This window comes from Caretta caretta, chromosome 12 (genome assembly GCF_965140235.1).
Source record: "Caretta caretta isolate rCarCar2 chromosome 12, rCarCar1.hap1, whole genome shotgun sequence".
Taxonomy (NCBI): Eukaryota; Metazoa; Chordata; order Testudines; family Cheloniidae; genus Caretta; species Caretta caretta.
The window spans coordinates 37,951,936-37,977,117 of record NC_134217.1 but is presented as its reverse complement, the minus strand read 5'-3'; the positions used below and the strand labels follow the sequence as shown (position 1 = coordinate 37,977,117).

At 43.9% G+C, this 25,182-nt stretch overlaps 2 protein-coding genes across 2 annotated transcripts in view; one reads left to right on the top strand and one right to left on the bottom strand.

Moving 5' to 3' along the window:
- The window catches only part of ZCCHC14 (zinc finger CCHC-type containing 14), a 91,709-nt gene extending 82,580 nt beyond the window's left edge, over positions 1 to 9,129 (top strand). Inside the window, exons 11-13 of the mRNA XM_048870718.2 lie at positions 48 to 188; positions 275 to 1,717; positions 4,871 to 9,129. Coding sequence (XP_048726675.1) covers positions 48 to 188; positions 275 to 1,717; positions 4,871 to 4,926 — 1,640 coding nt within the window. The 3' untranslated portion in view covers positions 4,927 to 9,129. The remainder of the gene's footprint in view (positions 1 to 47; positions 189 to 274; positions 1,718 to 4,870) is intronic.
- A 1,271-nt stretch (positions 9,130 to 10,400) lies between these two features.
- MAP1LC3B (microtubule associated protein 1 light chain 3 beta) lies at positions 10,401 to 24,451 on the bottom strand. The gene is made up of 4 exons (XM_048870719.2): positions 24,295 to 24,451; positions 20,371 to 20,426; positions 18,677 to 18,783; positions 10,401 to 12,266 (listed from the first exon to the last, which is right to left on the bottom strand). The coding sequence occupies exons 1-4, from the start codon at positions 24,332 to 24,334 to the stop codon at positions 12,092 to 12,094; spliced, it is 378 nt and encodes a 125-aa protein (XP_048726676.2). The 5' UTR covers positions 24,335 to 24,451; the 3' UTR covers positions 10,401 to 12,091.
- Between the last annotated feature and the right edge of the window lie 731 nt (positions 24,452 to 25,182).

Below are 25,182 nucleotides of genomic sequence, written 5' to 3'. Positions count from 1 at the left end.
AGTTTTCATATTTTCTAACTGATTTATCACGCATTCTTTATCCCTAGAGCTGCGTGTAGATGTGGATCAGCCAGCCCATCCGCTTCCCCGAGAAGGTAGTTCTTCTGAGTACTCAAGTTCCTCTTCCAGCCCCATGGGGATCCAGACCAGGGAAGAGAGCTCCGATAGTGCTGAGGAGAATGAGAGACGTAAGGAAAACCAAGCAAAGCTTATGTTTGTGTTGATCTGTCCTGTCCAGTGAAGCAACTGTATTTATAGATCTTTCTGTCTCTAGGTTTAGAGATTCACTTGGACAGTTCAGAGAAGGAGAAGCCAGTGATGTTACTAAATCATTTCACTTCGAGCTCCGCCAGACCCACAGCCCAGGTTCTACCAGTGCAGAATGATGCCAGCTCCAATCCTTCTGGCCACCATATCTTGCCAATGCAAATGATGACAGCAGCCTCCACCCACATCAGCCCTATCCGTATGCTAAATGCAATGCACAAGTCAGAGCGAAATACAGACGTGAAGCTACTTTCCTCTTCTGTGCATTCACTTTTGTCTTTAGAAGAAAGAAATAAAGCTTCACCTGGATCTAGAAGCAGCATTAAAATGGACAAGAGCTTTGGAAATACAGTGGTTGATGTGATGCCCACATCATCTCCCCATCAGCCCCTGCAAGTACTTTCAGGAATTCCTGAAAACAGTTCTTCATCTTCTGTTAACTGTGGTCCTCGAACCAAAGTTGTACATGCTTCAACTCTGGACAGAGTGATAAAAGCAACTCAACAGACATCATTAACAGCGGAAGCAAGTACTGCTGCCACTGTAGCATCCAGCACAGTCTTCCACATGGCACGTCCACCCATCAAACTCCTGGTATCTTCTTCTTCTGTCCCTATGGATTCTGCCACTGCTGGACAAACTTCCTGCTCCAACAATATGCAAATAAGTGTGTCTCCTGCAATAATCAATCCCCGGACTGCTCTATATACAGCCAACACCAAAGTTGCCTTTTCTGCAATGAGCAGTATGCCAGTGGCTCCGATGCCAGGCAACTTCTGTGCAAACAGTAACCCTGCCTCTTCCGGCAGCCACCCATCCCCATCATTTGCAAACCTGGCAAATTTGCCCAGTTGTCCTGCCCCCAGTTCCAGCCCCACACTTTCGTCTGTTGCCGAGAACAATTTCTATAACAGCAGCAACAGCAGTAGTAGTGGATCTGCAGGGAGTATCCCAGTACCAAATCAGAATCATCACCACCACCACCATCAGCAGCAGCAGCCACCTGGGTGTATGGTGTGTAGTTCCTGTGGGTGTAGTGGGAACTGTGGTTCAGGTGGTATGACTGTCAGTTATGCTAACTATTTCCAGCACCCATTTTCAGGTTCCTCAATGTTTACCTTTCCATTTCTACCCTTCAGTCCTTTGTGTGGTAATGGCTACATCAACACGCAGCAGTACAACGGCAGCACGACTTTTCCAATGGTTCCTTCTCCCTACGCCAGTGGTTTAACACCAGACTCTGTAATGAGTGGGCAGTCCACGTTTGCAGTGCCCCCAGTGCAGAACTTTATGGCAGGAACAGCAGGGGTGTATCAGACACAAGGAATGATGGGAAACAGCAATGGTTCAAGCCACAAAAAAAATGGGAACCTTTCCTGTTACAACTGTGGGGCCAGTGGTCACCGAGCTCAGGATTGCAAACAGCCACCAATGGATTTCAATCGGCAAGGTAAGAAGCCGGTGATGTGGGGCTGCTTAGTCTGTGTGCGGAACCGCATGTTGATCTGAATGGGAGTTACCTGTACGGGTGGGGATGAGACGGAAATCTAATGATGGTACCTTCCTTGTCTTTATATCAAGTCTTCATTTAAATACAGAAAAATATCATGTTATAAGCAAGTGTCTTTGAAAAGAGAGAGATGCTCTGGGCTAAATTCACAGAAGATTAAGCTGACTCCTGTGTGTACCCCATGTTCCCTGCTTTAGGGCATAAGTGCTGTTACAAGTCTTGTGTTGGCCCTCTGCACAGGAGTGAATTTCCCTTCAAGGGATGGAGGGGCTGAACTTTCATTGACTGACTGAAATAGTGTTGCAGCTGCTTATACTGTCTGTGAATTTGGCCCCCGAGCCATTGTCTGTTTCTTGTTTTGAAGGTTATCTTCAAAGTTCATACATTTTTTTTAAAAAGTACGTAAGTAGAGTGCAACATCTGTAATGAAGTGTCTGCATCCTCTTGAGGGACTTGGCTTGTGATTACTGAAAATGTGGGGTCCATGGCATGTATATATCTTCCAGTATTGTAGCAAAGGCACCTCTAAAAGAGATTTTAAATCCTTGGATCAGGACAGGGCACATTTGGGAGTGAACTGTTACTTTACCAAGAGTATGTTGAGGTCAAACGTCTCTTTTCCTGAAGTTCAGTGTTTCAAATAATAGTGTGCGTAGTATAACTTTTCAGAATGAAATGCAGACTTTTGGCTAGAACTAGTGATACTAAAGTGATACCTTGCCCACCTTGCTAATCTGAAATGTAATATCTTTTATTGGACCAACTTTTGTGGGTGAAAGGGACAAGCTTTTGAGCTTACATAGAGCTCATTTTCCGGTGACCTAAAGATAAGCTTGAAAACTTGTCTTTCTCCAACGGAAGTTGGTCCAATAAAAGATATTCTCTCACCCACCTTGCCTCTCTGATATCCTGGGACTGACAGAGCTACAACACCGCAAACAATATTTCAGGTTGTGCTTTGGGGCGGGGACTGTCTTTCTTTGTGTTTAGATAGTGCAGAAAATGTCATCAGAACTTATCCTTTTTTTTTTTTTAAGCGAATAGGCGGAGTTTTCCAGCAGTGCTAAAAGTATGAATAATAATTAGTGTTGTTTCCAGAACTTAGTATTTGGATAGTGGCAGCTCCGAAAATTGTGGCACTGCCTCAGTCAATCCTAAGCCAATCGCAGACTTCTGAGGCTTTGTCTACATTAGCACTTTTGTTGGCAAAACGTTTGTTGGTCAGGGGGGTGGAAAAAACACCTGCCTGACCGACATAAGTTTCACCGACAAAAGCGCCAGTGTGGACAGCGCTGTCGGCAGGAGACACTCTTTGGGGGTGGTTTCATTATGACGGCGGGAGAGCTCTCTCCCATCGGCACAGAGCGGCTATACGGGAGACCTTACAGTGGCACAGTTGCAGCAGTAAAGCTGAGCCGCTGTAAGGGCCGTAGTGTAGACACAGCCTGAGTCTAAACCACTAGACTGGTGCTCTGTAACGCATGTTAAAGCTGCATTTCATCAACTCCTGTAAAACTGCCCTGAATTACTGCAGTTTTGAAGATCTTAAAACTTCTGCTGCCCCGAAGTTGCATGTTAGCCACAGCAGCATTCTGTGTTGTGCTGTGTTTTTATTTCCCACTCCTCCTGCCTAAAGTAGACGTCTCCCTGTCAACTTCATGAGTGAGGTTGGCTGCTGCTTTTATTGTGTAAGGGGATGGATTGATTTAAATCAAAATGATTTAATCACTGATCTTAATCATGATTTACATCAGCAAGCAGGAAACTTGAATTTATATCATCGGTCTGGTTTTGCATTTGTACCTCAGTTATTTTCCTAATGATAGGCTGATTCTCATTGATTGGTATAATTTGGCACTTTTTTGCTAACCAGGAGGCTACATTACATCTATACACATTTATTTAAGCATATATAGTTTAACATACATTCATTCAGATTCTTAGTTATTTACATTTTTATGTAAATGGTGAATGATTCATTCTTTATTTACAATATGATTAATTTTTTTACTTGTGATTTGTGTCAAGCTGCAGTTGAATGGAAACTGAATTCAATTAATACATAACAGTATTTTAACATTTCAAAATTGTGTATTATTAGTTAAAATAAATAAGGTAGTTAAATAAAACTAAGTGTGCTGGATACATAAGGGGAAAAGTAAGTTTATCAGAAAGTACATTTAAAACTTTTTTTAACAAGTAGTAGTATCTGATTACTTCTGGTCATGATGTCTTCAAGATTTTAGAACTAGTAGATGTCATCCTCCCACACCTACTTTTTACTCATATTGGAAGAGGAAAACAAGTTTTCCTGCTTTTTCAGTTCTCAGTCCCTCTCTTAACTTTGAATGAACCAGTTACTGAACTTAACTAGTTGAATAAACTGAAATGAATGCAAATATTCTCTCTGTGCCTGAGGCGACTGCTGTCAAAAGCTGGCTTAGCACTTCACCTAGAACCAGGTTGTTGCTTAGCCAATGACTTCCATCAGTTCAGTGGCTTGACTTTCTGTAAAACTTAGGGCAGGTCTACAACACCGCTTAAGTTGATCTAACTTACGTCTTTCAGGGGTGTGAAAAAGACCCCCCTGAGCAACGCAAGTTACGGCGAGCTAAGCACTGACCACACTGGCGCTATGTTGGCGGGAGATGATTTCCCACCAACATAGCTTCCGTCTTTCGTGGAGGTGGAGTAATTATGCCGCGGGGAGAGCGCTTTCCGGTCAGCATAGAGTGTCTTCACCAGATGCACTACGCTGGCGCAGCTGCACCGATGTAGCACTTCTAGTGTAGACCTGCCCAAAGGCAGCACAAATGTAGTGCATAATTTGGTATTTAATTTTAAATAATTGTATAGAGTATACTAAATTTAGACCTTAACATAGGTTATTTTTTAATCAATTTTAAATGGGTTTATTTTTAAAAGAAAAGTATTTAATTTAAATTTTAAAAAATCCATTTTTTTCTAATTTTAGCATTTTATAATGCTGTTGCATAATCTGTAAGAAGCAGATATTTAAAATGCTGTGAGAGAGAACTGCTAAAAAAGGTTTGCATTGTTGACTTCCTTTCCCCCTCTTTCCCTCTTCTACAGGTACTTTTAGGCTGAAATATGCCCCTCCAGCTGAAAGTCTTGACTCCACAGACTGATAACTTTCTCTGCCAAGAGAACACTGTAAGCCATGGAGATAAGGAATTTTAAATACGAAACTGAGAAGTCCATTACTGTTAAGTTTTAATGTGTTTTTTAATCCAAAGGTGCTTTACTTTACTAGACAGGTAGAAAATCTAGCTTAGGGATGCATCAAACCCATTTTTGATCGCCAAAATTCAAGCTTAGATCTTGGAGTCGGAACTTGCCTAATACGGATCATGCGACTGATGCGCAGTGGATGGCAGGTGAAGTTGGCCAACTACATTTTCTGTTGCAAATGCAAAAAAAACCAACCACCCTACACACTTCTGCTGAAGAATGTTGCCATCTTTGGACCTTCTACCATGAAAAGGATAACTCCAGGGCAGCTACTACAATGTGATCTGAAATGAGAGCTGGAGGTTGAAGGTGTGAGCGGCTGTGTGCCAGCTAGCCTTTGAAACCCTGGGCTAGGTAAAATGGCTGCTTTTTTTCAAAAGTCATCAGGCACTAATCTCTGGGATTTTTAAGGATTGCACTACAGAAGAATGTAAAACTATTCAGGCTTCTGCACTTTTAGCAGACAATGTCACTCCGAGACCAGTGCAAGAGGCAAAGAAGTTCCAACCTTTAAACATTGGCACCAGCAGGCTATGCGATTTACTACACAATAAAAATCTTAAATAATTCTCTCCTTTCCCTTCCAAAAGAACACACATGGCAGTTTCATTTCGTTCTGGAAACAACCGTACTCTCACTGTCACCATTATTACTAGATAGAAGTGGGTTACCAGCAGTGAAAGTAACTTAGTTTTCCAAGGGTCCAAGTCCCAGAGACTCCAGGGCCATAAAGGCTTCACAAAAGAGGGGTTTTTTTTAAGTAATACACGAAACACCTTTTAAGTCCTGTTACTGTGTATAGGTCTCTTTCACAGAAACCTTACTACTCTGCTTTTGTAAATGAATTTTAAACCATCCTAAAAATAAACTCTGGCAGCAGAGTTAGCAAGCTGTTGCTTTACTTTATGTAATGAAACTGACTCGTACCCCAGGGCTTTTGCTACAGGAGTCAGAGGGGAGGAATTCAAACATGTAAAGGGTCGTAAACGTCATTATTTTGAAGACTTTTAAGGATTTACTGTCAGCCTTCTTTGTGGCCGTAGATTCCAGATTACTAATTTTGGTGTTAACTACCTAGCATACATAATTTTGAGTTGGCAAGTTTAATTAAGAGTTAGGCAGAAGCCAAACAAAGCTCATGTTGCTGAATTGAAAAGGTCTTGTCCTGTCTTGCCCAAGGAATTTCACAGGCTGCAATGGGTGCGGCCTTTTTTTTAAAAAATGGCCTGAAATTTAAAGTGATTCTTGTTTTCCAGATTAGAGTATGCAACTTTAATACCTGAGGCCTTGTTTACCTTGTGGGATTTTTTTTACACCTGTATAGCTACACCAGTGCAAACCCGAGGGTAGAGGTGCTATGCCAGAATAAATAGCACTTGTCCTGGTGCATCTTGCTCTGGTTTGAAAGCAAGGAAGCCAGACCAGTGCAAGACGCTTTCTTTGTGTGCGCAAAGCTCTTCAGGGTAGATCCGGCGTTAGCTACTGAAGTGTGAGTTTAAGTAGCTAATGCAATAAATTGTCAATCAAGATTTTAATGGCAAATGTTAGAGAAGTTAAACGTCTGGGACACCTTTCAGTTCCGTTTTCTCAAAACTGTCAGCCTCACCCCAAAGCAACAACAGGCTAGGACAATATGATGAATTAGTATTGATAAAGAGGCATTGTAACGTGAGATGGCAAGACACCAAACTTATCCCAGTTTTCCTTTGGAGGTCATACAGTTTTTTGGCTTACAGAAACCAAAGCCTGAAGTTGTGTAACATTTGGTTTTTCAAAAATAACAAGATTTCTGTTTTTTCTTATTTCTATGCAATGAAGAAACGCCATACTTCTGTGTCCTCAGCTCTGTTCACACTACACAGTATTTATAGACAGTGTTGAAACAATTGTTTGCTATGTCTGTATTTTGAGGTGGTTATATAGAATGGTCTCATGAGCAACTTTCAAATCTGCAACACTAATGTGATGAGAACTGACAATGCAATTTACTTCGCCTTAATGAGCTTGAAACAATAGTACAAAAAAAGCTGTCATACAGTATGTTAAAGGGAACTTGCAGTTTTCACTTAAAATGTTTACTACAGGATTTTGATGGTCTCTCCAGTAGCCTGGAACGTGTGCTGAAAGCCAAACTTTCACATTTTTTCACTTTTTTTAAACAAAAGACTATTTTAAAATTGAACTGTATTTGAACTATTTCAACACACATGCAAGGACTAAAAGCCTGCCCTCAAACTAACAAAAACCAACAAAAAAAAATTCTTGTTTTCTATACCAGTTACATTTTGTTTCATGGGTAAGGCTGGGAAGTATAGTCTTGTCTGTTTAATATTCACTGCACATTAAAAGGGTAACGAGGATTATTAAACTGAACTTTTATCCAGTTAGTGTCTTCAAAAATGGTTTCATTCCTGCATTCAGAATTCTTCTCTTCAAGAATGTTTCCTTTATGTAAAGTTAAGGCTGATATTTCCTAGGCTGATTAATGTGCACTTAACTATATTTAAAAATTACCTTTTAAGGCTGATTTCAAATTCAAACTCAGAAGAGCCTGAGTAAATGGAAGGAAATGGAGCTTAATGTAGAAATGTTTGAAGAGCAAGTATTGTTTATAGAGCTTTCCCTAAATCATCAACCTGAATTATGGCTGCTGATTTTGCTAGCATAATCTGTTCAGTTTGTACCAAGAACAACCAAAGTTGGTGAGCCGAAACAGAGCACTTTAATTATATAATCCATTTTAAAAGGCATGAGTCCATCTTTCCTCTCAAATTAGTTTGTCTAGAGTGACTGAAAGAACCAGCTCATAATACCATTTCTGTATGTCCAAATATGGAAAATAGACACAGAATAAGCTTTTTACTCATATCTTTGCCCTGGCAGTGTAAGAATATCTAGTTTACAAACTAGATTGCACTATAGGATACCTGAGACTTTAAAATGCAAAAGAGGGACAAACTCCTGGTCATTCTCTGCTTTTAATCTCAGCACTGTAGGAATGTGAAAGAGGGTCATAACTTTAAGCTTCCTTACCGGGGGAATATATAGTATATAGTGCAATTTCACAGTAGTCTTTCTGATTTTAAAGTATTGGTGATGGAAGTGTTAGGAGTATGAAGCCAGAATTACCAACAAACTCTTCTGACAGTAGCAGTCCAATTTGAAATTAAGCATTAGAGGTTAGTATATTTGTGTCATTAACATTTGTTAGGAGGGTCAACAAGGAAGATTCATATCAGGAAGCAGGTATTAATAGGATTTCATAGTAACTTTACCTACAGTAATATCAGGTTTCATGTTATGTGAAACTTCCTAAACTGTATTAAACATGACCAGTAAAAATTCAGCCACAAAATAGGTGAAGGACTTCCTCAAATAATAGTATAAACCAACCACTGTTACCTCAGCTTGAGTTTCATGCCATTTACTGCTTGTTAGTACAGATGCTAAAATTTGGTGTATGGTATTTGGCAGAGAAGCCACACTAATTCCACTCCCCCAAATGAAAACAGATTAGTTCTTGCAGTTTCATAATGGCATCAGTCCTGTAGAACACTTAAAGCCCTGGATTCTGGGAGTGGTCTAGAATTCCTTTGTAAATCCAGTGGGTCCTGTTTCGTTGGAAGTAAATGTACTTACCACTTGCAAGATTCTGGAAAATCATATTGCTGGTTGAGGCCAAAGGTAAGTTACTACAATACTAAGGAACTACACAACAAACCCTTGGGACTATTTAAGTTCTTACACAAGTAAAAGATGCTTTGGTACAGAAACAAAGCAAATCCTATGTTTTGAAGTATAGTTTAACAGTTTCTCTTGGATATAGTTTTCCACTAGGAATAAAGGAAACTCCTACTCCAATTTGAGCCATTTCCCTTACTTCAGTCAATTGTGCATGTAACTTTATAAATATTTTTAAAATAGTTTTGTAAATATTTAATATTCAGCTAATTTGATTTTGAATTGTAAATGTCAAGTATTCTGGTATTGGAATTTTTATGTTTTATTATACTTTGTTAAAGGTAAAATTGTACATTTTTAGAATGTTTTTATCTAAGTAAATTTAATGTATGGAAAATAAAAAATGTCCAAGTCCTTAATTGCTTTTAAAAGGCTTTATCCCTTTTAGTTTTCTCCCAACTTAAGTTGAGAACTATCTTAGAAATTAATTCAGAACAATTTTACAGTTAAAGCCACCCTCAGTCTAACTATACTCATCTGCCAATGAATCAGATAGACCTTACATTGTTTGTGTCTCTATGCAACTGCTATTCTCTAATATTTAAAATTTGAGGGACAAACTTTGCCTGAGTCAAGCACAACTGAGGTTACTCTGCAAGGTACTGCTGTCCACAACGTGACACTTCACTCCTGGACCTCATTTCAGAAGACTGACTGTTGGGTTAGTGAGCAGGGGGTTCTGCAGTGTTTATAAACTAGGACCACACTGTGACTTAAAGAATTACAAGTCTGGTCTTCACAGGTGAAAGACAAGTGGAACTGCTGAACACAGCCATAGCCCTTAAAGCCAGTATTAAAACACTGTTTTGGAAGAATGGCATTTTGTACTGTAAGCTATACAAAGTGCTGTCTGCTCATTGCTTTCTTGCTAAATCCATTCCTTTGAAACCCTAGTTAAGTCTCAATACCTACAATTGCTTCTGAATTGTTTATTAAATCACTGAAGGGCTAGATTCTGCCACCCTTATGCCTGTTGTAGTACCTTACTAGTCATAGTCCCAGTAAAGTCAGTGGGGACTATTGATGGAGTAAGTGGTGTAGAATCTAACCCCAAATTAAAAACATGAGATTTCTTTAAACTTACCTTGTTACTGTAAACTCAGAAAAAAAGCTAAACAGTGACTAATGTTGCAGAATATAACAAGTTAGCCTTGGGATAAAAAGCTAGATTGAGGGAAGTTTTAAGTAAAATCTTGGATGAGATGGGAACAGCTGTTTTCTGTGCAGAAAATATTCAAGCTATTTTATTAGTATGGTTTTGTGTGGGTAGTTCATTATGTCTTTGCTATGGGAAACATAATGCATCCTTCCCCACGAACAACTAAATCACAATGGGATTGCCTGATGATGGCACCTCCACAAGCCCCTCCTTCTAACTTCTCCCTTTCTTTTGTGACAGGGCGCCTCCATTCTAACAGAGTTAATTTTAATATGGTTGTTCAGGGTCCTAAGCATCATCATAGATTGCTAATCCACAGTCTGATCTACTAACAGACAAACCTATCATTCAGCTCTGGGTACTGGAATCATATGGTGGCCCTTGACACATTTGTCTGCCCTTCTCTAGGAATGGCTATTGCATTAAAATGAGAAGAAAGCAGTGTAAATTACCACTCAAGCTGTGACTGAGTCATGTCATAGCACTGTATTAATTTAAAAAAAAAAGCAACATTTGTACAGAAATCAGTCATACTGATCACACAGTAATTACAAGAATGGCTGTCATGAGTTAACAGGATGGTTTTACACAAAAAACTAAACATAAGACAAGCTGCATTTAAAGTTTACATTAAGTAAAAAACAATGAACATTTAAAAATTAAATAAGTATTGTGACCAAGATGCATGCAGAAAGCTGTAGGTACAAATTGTACACCTGGATGTTGTACAGAGTGCCAAGATGCAGTAGTATTGCTTCTCTCCTCCCCTTCTCCCTGGTAGTAAGTTAACTTCCACTAACAGATGTAATTAATTCATACACATGATACACAAGGGTAAATCTTAGTCTGCAATACTTAACTTTACAACTCTAAAGGCAGGACACTGATCCTACTGAGAACCCTCTGCATAGGATGCATCCCTATTCATGATACTAGTAACACCAAATTTTTAAACTCCACGCAGTGGGCAGGAAGCTTCAGTGACAGCTGTACCTCAGAACTTTAAAATATCAATTCCTGAATGTGAAATGATTTTATAAAGCACTTCCCCCATCAGTTATGACATGAACAAATGACTGAGACAATTTAGATTCATGTTTGAATCCAATGTTTTCAGTAGAACTGTGTATAAACAAAGCAGTCTGACTTTCAGCCCTGAAGAGTTGATATACAGCTGCTTTGCTGACTATAGGGAGCAGTAATCAAAAACAAATTAGGCAGAATAGTGCATGGAGTAAAACTAAGATTTTAAAGACCAAGATCACTAGGGGGGCATTACCCATTTTTAGGGGCTGCATCTATCACTCAGGCATGGTTATGGAAGTAATTTAACCAAAAAAACCCAATTATTTTCTGGAAAAGCAGCCCCTCAGGGTAGGAGGGTCTACCCACTGAAAGTTCGCTCACATGGAGCAGCCATTTGTGTCAGTGAAACTTCTTAACAGATTAAAGTTTCTCTTAATGTTAACGGTCCAGGAGCTAACCTGGAATCATCTTAAAATATGGACTTGCTACAATTAGAGTAAAGCTGTGGCATTTGGTATGAATAATGTCCAGGAATCTGGCATCTTATCTTATGCAGTAGCAGTACTATGAAACTATTCCCCCACCACCACTTGCCCTCACTTTCTGCAAATACTGAGGCAAATGATTCCACAGTTAGACTAAAGATTTAATATGCACAAACTTGTACTTTAGACCCTAACATGTTTGCTCCATGATGGAAAAAGGTAGCCTTTCCATGCAAAGGAGCACTTTCTAGGAACAGTATGAGTAATTAACAGAAAGATGTCACACAAACACTTTTGTTCACACCAGGAAACTGGTGCCAGTTCCTGTGTCACTGAAGACCATCAAGTGTTTCTTGTGTTGGCAATCTGAATGTGCAAGGTATGGTTCCATTCAGGAAGTCCAGAGACTTAAAACAAGTGTGCCTATGTGAAATATGACAGCAGGTTTTCGAAGCTAGATCTATGCTTGTCTGTACTGGCATTCAGCTGTTTAATATTCACAAACAAGGCAAGGTAAGAGGAGGACACCTGCTAAAGCAAGACTATGCTAAGGTACTGAGGAGTAGGTGACATCCCTTTCTTTTTCCTGGGGTTGGGATGGGGGGGTAGAAGGTAAAACCAAAATCCTAGGCTAGAAGCCACTTGAATGGATTACATGGAAGATTGCACTCCAAAAGTTTCCTGAGAGGCATATACCATGTACAGGAATCCATCTTCATCCTTTTCGCTTTCGTACACCTCTGATATGGGGGTTGACACGCTCACCATGCTGTGTCCATTCACCAGTAAGAAGAAAGCCTGAGTGGAGTTCAGCTGCAGGCGTCGTCTGTTAAGCAAAGAAAGAGAAGGGAAGTGCGATGGTAACGGAACTGCGTTCCCCCAGTATCATCTAACAAACGCTCATTTGTGGCTTCTCCACAAGATGCGTTGGCGAGTGATGTGCTGGTGCACACTATACTCCTGGGGGAACTCTGTGCATCCACCGACACACAGAATTCATCTGTCTTCCACAGTTTTGTATTTTCCCGCACAAGAGACGTCTGGCCTATGAAGTGCTGCAGTTCTGCCTTTTACCCACCAGGAGCCGCTGTGGTGCCAGAACAGCCAGCTGGGTTCAGCCTGCTGTTCTGGCACCACAGAGGCCTCTGCTGGGCAAAAGGCAGAACTGCAGCACTTCTTAGACAAAATGTATTTTATGCAGGAAAATACAAAATTCTATGCCCAATGCAAACCACCTACCCACACCCAACACCCTCCAGGTTCACTCCTAGGCTCCTTCCCTCTCACTCAGCTCTTCCGGTCTCAACTCCCTAAAGCCTCTGCACTGCTTCTGACAGGAAATACTGTTCTGCATTGTAATTTAAATGAATTACACAAAGTTCTGTATTAATATGCCTAGTAAGCAATCTATCAAAAAAAATTACCAGAATCTTTTTTTTGTCTGTATTGTTACAGACATACTTGCTGACAGATATTTTGAAATAAATCACCGAAATAATTGTACCTGGCATCATTATATCGTTATTTTGACAAATTCTGCATATTGTATTTTCAAATATTGTGTGCAGAATTTTTTATTTTGTGGTGCAGAATTCCTCCAGGAGTAACACTAATGGTCCTTGCAGACCTACTGGCATGCAGTAAAAATTTCCTAGTGAGCATTAACTTAGTCCTGTAAGCAGGACTACATCAGGCATGCCAGAAACAGTCAGTGCATGCCAGCACTGTTAGCGTGCCAGACAACTTACACCTAAGCTGTTTTGCACTAACACACCATGTAGACAAGCCCTGAAATAGAGGCTGAGGCTATGTCTACACTACCGCGGTAAGTCGACCTACACTACGCAACCCCAGCTACGTGAATAATGTAGTTGGAGTCGACGTACCTTAGGTTGAGTTACAGCGGGGTCCACGCCGCGGTGGGTCAACAGGAGAAAAATGTCCCGTCAACTTACCTTACTCTTCTCATCGGGGGTAGAGTACAGGGGTCAACTGGAAAGCGATCTGCAGTCGATTTGGTAGGTCTTTACTAGACCTGCTAAATCGACCGCCAGTGAATCGATCTCAGAGCATTGATCCCGGCCATAGTGTAGACCTGCCCAAAGTCTCTTGTACAAGGCCTACATGGGAAAGTTTGCCAGGTTCGCCAGTGGGGTTAAAACAGCATAGTTATACTGCTACAAACCTGCCTGTGTAGACACTTATTCCAGTATAAAAGTGCCATTTTCAGCTTAGCTTGTCACTTAGGAAGGCGTTTAAACTAAACTGAGAAGAGGCAGTCTGACACTCGAAAGTGTCTGCATAAAGGTTACAGAATAACTATAAGTATACTGGTAGAACCACAAAAAAGTTCCTATGTAGACAAGGCCCAAAAGACTTTTGCATTTAGATTTAGTTAAGGAACCTCTTACTGTAACCGTATGAAACTGAGGCCCAGATTCACCCAATGACATCACCTGAACCCCCATGAGTAGCTGGCAGGGTGTTCTCAATTAGCACCCTAGACCTTTGGAATTCACTTCCTTATCATGTCTTCAGTGTGCATGCTAAGGCCCACCTTGCCCCTTGCCTGTGGGGAGACAGGTGTTTTCGGAGAGCTGATGAGGTAAACCCCCTGGGATTGTGTACTGTTAGCTTCTATTGTATTTGTTGTCCCTTGACTATCCATTTGAGAGGGGGAACTGAATATCTGTTTAGTATATTTTTAAAGATTGTCAAGAGTGCTGAGAGCAGTTGCCAGGGGTTCTTATTATAGTTGGTAAAAATCCAAAAGTGTAGAAATGGCTCATTTACTTAAATCAGGTAACTGCAAACATGAGATTAGAACTGTTTATCTGCATGCACAGTTTAGAAGTCAGGCCCTAGAGCCTTCAAAGCTGTGGAATTGGAAAGCCAGATTACAGAGGGATAGCTCAGTGGTTTGAGCATTGGCCTGCTAAACCCAGGGTTCTAGGTTCAATCCCTGAGGGGACCATTTAGGGATCTGGGCCAAAAATTGAGGACTGGTCCGGCTTTGAGCAGGGGGTTGGACTAGATGACCTCCTGAGGTCCTTCCAACCCTGATATTCTATGATTCTATGACACTGAAAGAATGAAGGATGGAATTATGTCTTTTACAAGCACTTGGAGAATCCAGGCTCAGCCTAACTCAAGGAGCTTTTCATTTCATATTCCCTGGAAAGCACCCTGACATTTTTAAACAAGTTGGCCTTTACAAGGTTACAGAGGAGGGGCCCAAATAGCCTTCTGTGGGACCACCAGTAAGGCTAAGCTTTTGGAACAAAGATCAGTGTTCATGATCATTGTGAATTTGAATACGTCTGTGATCCCTGCAGCTTCTGTGGCCTCCAGGTGTTGCAATCTGGCATACATGGTTGCAGGGCTGCTCAGGTTTGGTGCATCCAGCTCTCCAGTGCCAATCAAATTTGGCCCTCTGCCTCCACTGCAATGCCTGGAGTGGGGAGCCAAGCTCAGCCTTGTGGGACAGGAACCACTGCTGTGGGGTTAGCTCACTCTCCAGCTCCTCCCCACCCTTTGTGACATATCCTTGTTTTCCCCCACACCTCTGCCATGACATGCATTACAATTTTCTGTAGAAAAAAAACCCATAGCTTTGCCCATAAACATGAGGACTGAAGCAAGAAAAACATGCTTATTCTTAAGACTCTGGGCTTTGGAGTACACAGCCTTCTGCACTGGAGCAGATACATGCAGGATTAAAGTGAGGAGAAATGGGGAGCTTGAAAAGAAATTAATGCATTGTCATTCTGTTCCTGCCTGAGTATAGAGCTGAGGAGTCAGACTGCCTTCCAAAGCAGCCAGCAGCACATAAATACTCTTTCTACCACCCTAAGTCATTGGGGACAGAGCTGCTTCCTGCCAACTCTGCTTTTGGCTCTACCAGCTGCAGAGCTCTCAACAGAAGATTCCTTTACTCTTTTAGCTACAGCAGAGTAGAAGAGCCACCTTGAGCTCAAATTCTAACCACTCGGGTACAAAAGGTTTACTGAATGTAATAGCCAATGGACAGCACAGGAGGACGTTCCCGCAGAGTGGCTACAGTTTGGTATATGCAAAAGCACATAGGTAAGACCAAGACCAATTGCACAAAGTCAATAAAGGGCACTGAAGTCCAGCATGAAAATGGACAAAAAAACTGAGTAGCAGGAAGGCCTTTCAGCTAAGGCCTTGTCTACTCAGGGACACAGGAAAATTAATCTAAATTAACTTTGTATGAATTTAAAATGGATTAGTTAAACAGCCTTAAATCCATGTGTGGATGCTCTTATCTAGAATTAAGGTGGCTTTAATTTGGTTTCTCTTAATTCACTTCCAAATGGAATTAAGGTAAGAGAAACCAAATTAAAGCCACCTTAATTCTGAATCCACACATGGATTTGATACACTTTAGGTGGGAATGTAAAATAGATTAGTTAAGTGTTAATTTGGATTAAGAGTAACAGCCGTGTTAGTCTGTATTCGCAAAAAGAAAAGGAGTACTTGTGGCACCTTAGAGACTAACCAATTTATTTGAGCATGAGCTTTCGTGAGCTACACGAAATCTCATGCTCAAATAAATTGGTTAGTCTCTAAGGTGCCACAAGTACTCCTTTTCAATTTGGATTAAGTTGTCCAGTGTGTCTCTGTGTAGACAAGTCCTACTGCTAAAGTAGGATCTTAATTTAAAAGCCTTTCAAACTGCTCCAAAATACTTTGGGACCCTAATTCTGAGGTCAGTTCCCACGTTTAGTAGTTCTTATGTAAGAATCTGAATTAGGCTATGACAGTAACAATCCCATAAGGGGGATTTTTACAGTACCATATGGGGAGGGTCTCTATTTCAGTATTTGTCCCAAAGACCACTCTAAAAGAAGTAGCTCACATATACAGTTCAGCCAGAGAAACAGCCACTCTATTCTTTAGAACAGCGTTTCTCAAACTGGGATCCACAGACCCCAGGGGTCACTGAGAGTACTCCAGGAGGTTCTCAGGCCCCACTGATCAATTCCTCCACCTTTCTCCTTCAACTCCTCCCTGTCCCTCTATCTCCTGGAGGCTACTGAAGCCAAACTGGAAGATTTTAGGTGCGAAAAGTCCAGTGGCACACCTGGGCTAAGGCAGGCTCCCTGGCTGCCTTGGCTCTGTGCCGTTCCTGGAAGCGGACAGCACACGGGGGGGTGGGGGAGCAGAAAGAAACCAGGAGGTCTCCACACACTGCCCAAGCGCTGACTCTGCAGCTCTCACTGGCTGGGAACTGTGGCCCATGGGAGCTGTGGGGGCGGTGCTGGCAGGTAGGGGCAGTGCGTGGTGACCTCCACCTCCATCCCCCGCCTAGAAGCTGCTGCCAGAGAGATGTGCCGGTCATATTCGGGAGCCGGCCGAGATAAGCACCGCCCAGCCAGAGCCTGCACCCCAACCCAACCCCCTGCCCCAGCCCAGAGCCCGCACTCAAACTCCCTTCCAGAGCCTACACCTCACGCCAGAGTCCGCACCTCACCCCCACCCCCCCTGCACCCAAACTCTGTCCCAGAGCCTACACCTCCTCCTGCACCCCAACCCCCTGCCCCAGCCTGGTGAAAGTGAGTGAGGATGAGGGAGAGAAAGCGATGGAGGGAGGGGGAGATGGAGTGAGCAGAAGACGGGAAGAGGTGGGGTGGGGCCGGGGCCTGGGGCTGAGCGAGGGAGTTTGGGGGACCCTCAAAATTTTTTAAATGGGGGTCCTCGGGTTGCTAAGGTTTGAGAACTGCTGCTTTAGAACATTAGTGAAGCAACAAACTAGACTCAAAATGGTGAATGATACCGAACACTGATGACTACTTACTACCCTCAAATCAAATATCCTCTGCTTACATCAAGATAGGGAACTGTACATGGATCTCCTCTGCTGCACAGTAATGCCATTATGCTACAGTAACATATTAAGGTTTTTTCTTTCTTTCTTCCTCCCCCCCCCCCCAACTTCATCTTTGACTTTCCTCTGAAGCAACACAAAGCAAAAGCATTACAGTACTCAGCCACAGTCTCAGTATGGATATCAAAGCCCCACAGTCTATGAATCCGTATTATGGGATTCAACATTTTCACTTAGGGCTTGTCCACACACAAGTTGCGCTGCTTTAGTTAGACCCAACATACTTAAAGTGCTTTGGCCCTCTAGTCGGGATGCAGCTATAGTGGTAGAGAGATGCTTTATGGCAGTATAGCTATATTCTCAAATGTGAAAGGGAAACCATACTAGTAAAACTGCATCTCCACCAGAGGTTGTACTGGTATAGCAATTTGGATAAAAAAAGTTACACCCCTAACTGATAGTTATATTGGTACAAAAAACTGTAGTTTGTTTAAAGGGTGTCACAGGTGGCTGGCCCCTTAAAGTGGAGCCAGGGCCCAGTCTGCTCATTACAGAATTCAAGGAGAACAAGCCAGAAATGTAGTGGGAAAAAAATAAGTGGATAAACTAAGCTAAACTCCATCTCCCTCAAGTATGAAATGGGTAAAGTCCGTTTCCCCACCCTTCTCCTTGACAACACTACTGGAACCAGTCATCTCAGCACACCTGTAAGCAGTTAATTAACATCACCTAGGCAGTTAATTAACTAATGAGTGCCTAGGCCTGATAAAAGGCTACCAGTGCTCCCTTGGAGGGAAGTATTGCTAGAGAGAAAAGCTACCTACCCAAGACTCCTAGGAGGAGGATGACAATTTTGACCTGTTAACCTTGCTACGTGGACATATGAAAGCAGTAAGTAAAAAGAGGCTAACTGGGGAGAAGCTGACTGAGGGCTACAGCTGGCCTGAATTGTAACCCTCCAAGGGGAGAGCTGTAGATGCCTTATCAGATGTGCTTGACTTTATTCTGCATGCTAATCCAGCGCCAGGAGACATGCTAGGGACCCATGAAGGTGAGAGAACATACTTGTTGGCATTAACCCCAGGGCTGAAGGTTAGACTTCAGGGGCTAAACTGGTGGAGAGAGGGGTTGTATTCTGTAAAAAGAGTTAATAAGATCCCACAACTAGGGCATCTTGTCCTCAATCCCTGGGTTTGAATAAGTCACTGAAAGCCCAAAAAGGGAGACAGAGGGCAGCAGGCCCACAAGGCCATGCTGTGCCACAAGGGGGCAAGCTTGAGGACATTGTCCTACCATAGTTATCCAAAGCATTCACTAGCTAGCAGATTAACACTGAACTATGACTTTATTTTGATCCACCGTGTTGTACTCAACCATTAACATACCTGATAATTTTGATTAGTTCGCTCATGTTGACGTGATCTGGTACCAGGAACTTAGTTTTATCCAGAACTGGAAGCTGCTTCTCACCTTTGTACCTTTCAATAATGACCTGGAAGGAAAAAAGTTCTGAAGTAGCAGTTATAAGGCCGTGCAGGGGCTTGTTTCTGGTTATTTTATAACCCTACATTCAAGGGTAGAACACGCTGAACAACTGTGGTGGTAAGGAGCGGTTTTACCTTAGGCGTGGCAGTTCCTCCGCAGCCTGGTTGTAAATAATTACCTTCCTTCTACTCCGTTCACAAGTTTAAACGCGGGTATTGTTATAAAATTAGTCTGGTCTAGTGGCAGCGAGGACCTTCGCTCAATCAGAAAGAAGAACGGAACTGGTTTGGTTATCGAGAAATCAATGCAGTGCAGGAATAGTCCACGCCAGCTATTTCGGTTTCCATTTTAAGTGGCAAACCAGCTCTGTTGTATAACACAGTCTTCTGGGCTACTTGCTAGTGAAGTGCAAGAACAGTGGAAAGTGTTTGATTTAAAAAACAAAAAAAACAGACACTTTGTAGAGGAACTTCAACTGGCTATGTCATCAGTTTTCAGCACTGGGAAACAGCTGAGAGCAAAGACCTCAAATTAAGTTATCCCCTAATTAAATTACTGCTGTTGCTTTCAGAGAAACAAAGTGCCTCCCACACTTTACTAACACCCCCTAAAGATCATTTTACACCATGACAGGGAGGAAAGGCAATTTTCATGCAAAGAATGGTAAATTAAGAAGAAAAATTAGCACCACATTATCCTTACTGGCATAGCTTCCTTTTGATTTTAAACTAGGGTGGCTTTTTTTTTTTTTGCGCTTTGCAGTTGCAAAGGCAAGATCAAGGCTGCCCATACAATGGAACTCAGAATTCAACACCCATACAATAGCCTAGTCAGAAGGAAATGGTAGCCTGGACAGGAGTCCTGACTTGCCTGAGTTACTACTAAGCAAATCCTAGAGAACACAGTAGCTCTCCCACCACTGACAGAGCTGCATCTAGAGCAGTAAGAGTCAAAAAATAAAGACACTTCTAGTTTCAAGAAGGAGACTGGTCCCATCAGCCAAAGTGAGGTGGAATTGGCAGGACCTGTGGCTAACAGATGCTTCCAGCTATGGGTCACCTTTCTTGTGTAGACAGAGTGCAAGTGGGTGGCGCAGGAGCCAAGCTTTCAGAAGAAGCACTCCCACCAGGCCTCAGAAGGCTCTAGATAGAAGGGTTTTTTGGTTGGTTTTTTTTTTTAAGAAGATAGGAGTTGGCATATTTTTGGCAGCATGGATCCTTAGATGTAATTCAAATCAAAGCATAACTTAGCCCTTGTTCTTTAGGGTTACACTCCTGACAGGAGTTACTGAGTACTCTTCTATTATAAAGACAGGTCTTCAGTTTTTGCATCTAAAGAGTTGCACATAGGATTCTCATTGGACTGTGGTTCTGTTACAAGTCGCATTATACCATACACACCATATTTCACCTGATTAGCAGCAGCCACCAGCTAGCACGTTGGTCATTGGTTGCCAGTCTGAGGATTACTTCCTCAAGACCAGGCCACCCCTGAAAGGAATAATCTTTTATTCCTACAGACCCAGAGGATTCCTAATACATTTTGGCCTTTCTTCCCTTCTGTGGTAAGAAAGGTAAAGTTATTAATCACTTACTGGTATTTTTGTTGGATGCTGATCTCGAATCAGTCGCACATCTTCTACTCTTTGCTCTGTGGGAGGAAAAAATATTGCCCATCTAAATGCTCAGATACACGCTACATTGGTTTTGTTCTAAGCCTCAGGGATACAAGGTATGCTATTTCCATGGGCTCTTACTTGCTAGTAGGCTTTTTGCTATCAAAAAAAAATGAGGTAAAGAATTTACTCAGAGGAAAGAACCGGTTCAGTAAAGGCAATTATCTAAAATAAAGCAATGATAAATACCAACTCTCCAATCAGGGATGACTGTTCTGTGACCAGAAAGATGACTACTAAACTCATTTTGGCTGAGAAACCTATACTGTGTTAATGCAGAATGCGATGCCCACTAAAGCAAAGGACATTTAATCACATGAATTTGCCGCATCCATTCCTGTTATCCCTTATCCTATATTCCTGTTTAGGAAACTTAACATGACACTATCCTAGGTTTAATCTTGTGTTCCTGAAGAGGGAGTTGCTGGCTATATACTGGCATGTAGTCTTAGCTCTTAGATCAATGTCCACTTAACACTGTACATTTGAATTAGTTATCAATTTTCTATTAATTGCATACCACATCACCCATGCTGATGGTGCTGTTCTTCGAACCTCTGGTTTGTTCAGTATTTACCCATGCCAGTTCACAAGACAAGGTTAGTTTCCTTTTAAAGGGAGGTATTAGTAGCACAGACTTAACACGCTGGGCAAAACGGAAGTCAGACCTGGTGTAAACTGATACAATTACTTTCAAGTTAGTTATGCCTGCTTACACTGGGCCTGAATTTGGACTTGCCATGAACTCAGACTTTATCTCCACTTCTCTCTGCTTTATGGGCCATGTCCCTCTATAAATACCTCTTGCAGAAAAAGGACTAAAGGCTACAGTACAGCCTAGATGCATTAGTAGACTCCTGTAATAAGAACAGATCTTCAGGGGTGTTGCTGACCATTCTTCTTCTCCCATCAACTGAGCCCATTACCTTTTATCCTAAGGTAAGGACTGATTACCTGGCCTGTCATTCAATCAACTGCTTTTCAGAGCTATTCTTTGATCACTGCTAAGATCTCATGTATCCAACAATTACATGCAAGTTTTCTATGTGATTAGTAATGACATGCAGCACATGTGACTCATGATTTTAAAATTAAATTAGTCTAACAAGAATCAAGCAAACCTAAAGCTTCTAAAGAGCAGGTCTGCAGTGATATGTGGGAATTAATGACTTCCCAAAACTTAAGATCTTTATTACAAACTTCCTGGTGCTCAAGACCCCCAATACCAAAATTAACTTTCAGCAGAGACCAGTTCTAATTCACTGAGTTCCAGATAAACACTACCCACAGTCCTTAGGGTCCACCATTACCATGTCTGAGGACAGAAAAGTATGCTATTAAGCAATATCCAATCTTAAATTTACCAGAAATAGGACTGTTATTGGGGGAGGGGAGAAGAGAAGGAACAGTAATCCTCAACCAACCAAATAAACTTGGCTTTCGTTTCTTTTCTGTTGAAAGAGATGAGCTTAGACATGGGAATTCTGTTTGATTCTAGCACTAATAGGGTAGAGTAGAAGCAGCACAAAATGGTAGCCAGACAAATCTCTCTGACTACTGTGTATGGCATGTTCAAAATCAGGCCTCAGTAAGTTACAGATAAAAGCTGTACTCTGACTGCATTAGTTGTAGTAGCAACTAATTGGCTGCCATCCTAGCTGAACTTAATACCTGGGACTGAAGCTGTTGATAGGAATGGGGGCGGGGGGGGGGAGAACGGCTTTTGGAGGGAAGCTGATGTTGGTATTTGAGGCTCCAGAACAGAGGTGGGCACACTACAGCTCACGGGCCATATCCGGCCCATGGGACCATCCTGCCCGGCCCTTGAGCTCCTGGCCAAGGAATCTAGCCCCTGGCCCCTCCCCTGCTGCTACACCACTATGTGGGCAGTGCAGCTTGCTCTGCCTGGGCAGCGGCTGGGTCGGAGGTTCTGAGGGGGCGGGAAGTGGAAGGGGGCAGGGACCAGGCTGTTTGGGGGGCACAGCCTTCCCTACCCAGACCTTCATACGGTTTTGCACCCTGATGTGGCCCTCGGGCCAAAAAGTTTGCCCACCCCTGCTCCAGAAGAAAGGACAGATTAGATTGGTAAAATTTGCCAGCAACATCAGTACAGACACTAGCTAGAGTACAAGGGAGTGACTGTGGAGGGGCTGCTGAGTATAGTTAGACTCCAACCCAGAGACAGATGCAGGAAGAATCTGGACCAATGATTTCCATCAATTTTATTTTGCATAGAAAACTTTGCACTTCAAGTGGAATAGGCTGTGCTGCCAATTCTTGTTTTAAGAAAATGGAGGCTCCAGGAGCAATAAAAAGGAGATGGTATTCCAGTCCTCCTCTCTGATCTCTATGAACAGATCAAAGAATGCAGCCCCTTCAAGCTTTTTGACTCCAGGAAGTGTGTTGGCACCATTCTAGCAAACTGTGCTTTAAACCCGTGCTTACTGAAAGGGACTAATCTAGGTTCCCCAGCCAACATTAAACAGGGTATTTTATGCTTTGAAGAACTAAACAGGGATGTAAGGAATGCATTTTAGTCATCTTACAGACTTTTAAGTGGAGAATTATTTCCACATGTTAGAATTAAAAACTGAAAGTGGAATTTAATTCTCATGTCAACATCACAGCGGAAGTTAGATGCTCAACCCTGACAGGAAGGGGTTACATACCTAATTCCAGGCATACAATGAAGAGAGGGGTTTTCTGGCACCTGGGAGTTCTGCAGGCAGTAATGGATTACGTGGACATGTAATATCACCAGCCCAAGAATCTAATTCTGCAGTACATTTCATCCTTTTGTGAGGATGAGTCTCAACACCACCATGCCACAAAACTCCTTTAACCAATAGTTTTCAGGATCCCGTTCCATTTGAAAGCATAGCCCTGTTGCTACCATGCTTGCCAACCCACAGACAGGTTCCCCGGCCTGCTGATGTGGAACAAGTACCACACCATACGAAATGAAAACAAACCACACTATAACCTTTGCTTTCATTTTCTGCGGTGTGGCAGCAAGACAAAGCTAGGATTCTTGTTCCACTCGAGCAAGCGGGGAAACCACTTGAGACAGAAGTATAACAACAACAGAGAGCCTCAATCTTGTCCCTGCTTTAAAAAAAAAGGGGGGGGGAGAGGGATTGACATTTTAAAGCCAAGCCTCCAATGCCAGCTGCAGTGCCAACCGTTTTAATGTATGTTAAGCTGCCCAGCAATACATCTTTGGGTAGCCTTTTGTTGCAACTCCTTGTAATAAGGTGGTTATCTGACTCCCTCACTAATTCCTCTTCAAAATTAGGGCACTGGCGTCCCATGCAGTTCCTCCTGCTCTGTCAGGGCCAGGTCCCCCTTGGCGGACTATTGGATCAACAAGGATGGGTTTTAAAAACAAAAAAAAGCCTAGCCTGTGAGTCACCAGCACTTGACTCCCGCGCCCCCCGGGAGGACTCAGCCGAGAGAAGTGACACCAGGTCTGGGCTGCGCCTGGGAGCAACAAGGGGGGGGGGGGGGCATGACGCGGTTCCTTCACTTCAACACCACGGCACGGCCGCTCCGGGCGGGCAGGTCCCCACGGCGGCCGGGCCCCGGAGCGATGCCGGCCCGGGGCGGGCGGCACCTCTCGAGGCCGGGCACGGGGGGTTGGGGGGGTGAAGCCCCTCAGGAGAGAGCGGGGGTCCCCCCCTTTAGCGGGGGAGGGGGCTCTGAGCCCGGTACAATCACCCCCCCTCACACACCGCAGCCCCCCCCCGGCAGGGGGAGCGGCCCCTACCACGCCGCGAAGCGGGCCGCTGCCGGGTACCCGGGCCCCCCTGCCGGCCGCTCGTCCCCCCGCGGCCCGGTCCTCACCGAAGGTGCGGCGCTGCTTGAAGCTCTTCTCGGAGGGCATGGCGGCGGCGCGGCTCGGCCCAGCCCGGCCCGGCTCCAGCGGCTACTGGCGGCGCCGCTCCGCCCCTGCCTCCACCACCACCACCCGCAGGGCCTGCTCGCCCGCGCGTCACAGGGGGCGGGGCCCGGCGCCTGCCCCCGGCGCCATCTTGAGTGTGGCGGAGCTGCGGCGGGGGCCCTGCGCGTGCGCGCAACAGAGGGAACGCGGCGGTGCTCAGCCGCGAAGGCCGGCCCGGCCCCGCCCCTCACGTGCGGCCTGAGTAACAAACCGCCCCCTAGTAGCCCCAGGCCAGCGCCAGGCCTCGTGCGTCACATGGGGAGCTCGGCCCAAGGCTGCCCCACGATCTCAGCAGCCACAGCCCCTCCCCCACGATGCGCCGTCACGAGCAGCACCCTCCACCACGTACCCCCTCACCAGCCCCATCACAATACTCCCCTCACGGCCCCCTTGCCGGCCCCCCCCGGGACCCCCTCACCAGCCCCAGCATCCCCCCACCTCCATCACAATACTCCCCTCACGGCCCCCTTGCCGGCCCCCCCCCGGGACCCCCTCACCAGCCCCAGCATCCCCCCACCTCCATCACAATACTCCCCTCACGGCCCCCTTGCCGGCCCCCCCCGGGACCCCCTCACCAGCCTCAGCATCCCCCCACCTCCATCACAATACTCCCCTCACGGCCCCCTTGCCGGCTCCCCCCGGGACCCCCTCACCAGCCCCAGCATCCCCCCACCTCCATCACAATACTCCCCTCACGGCCCCCTTGCCGGCCCCCCCGGGACCCCCTCACCAGCCCCAGCATCCCCCCACCTCCATCACAATACTCCCCTCACGGCCCCCTTGCCGGCCCC

Coding starts and splice junctions, on each gene's coding strand:
- MAP1LC3B (XM_048870719.2), bottom strand. CDS start 24,334: ATGCCCTCCGAGAAGAGCTTCAAGCAGCGCCGCACCTTCG. Junction 18,784..20,370: donor AGCATCCAACAAAAATACCA/GTAAGTGATTAA, acceptor TTTTCCTTCCAG/GTCATTATTGAAAGGTACAA. Junction 12,267..18,676: donor GAACTAATCAAAATTATCAG/GTATGTTAATGG, acceptor TTTGCTTAACAG/ACGACGCCTGCAGCTGAACT.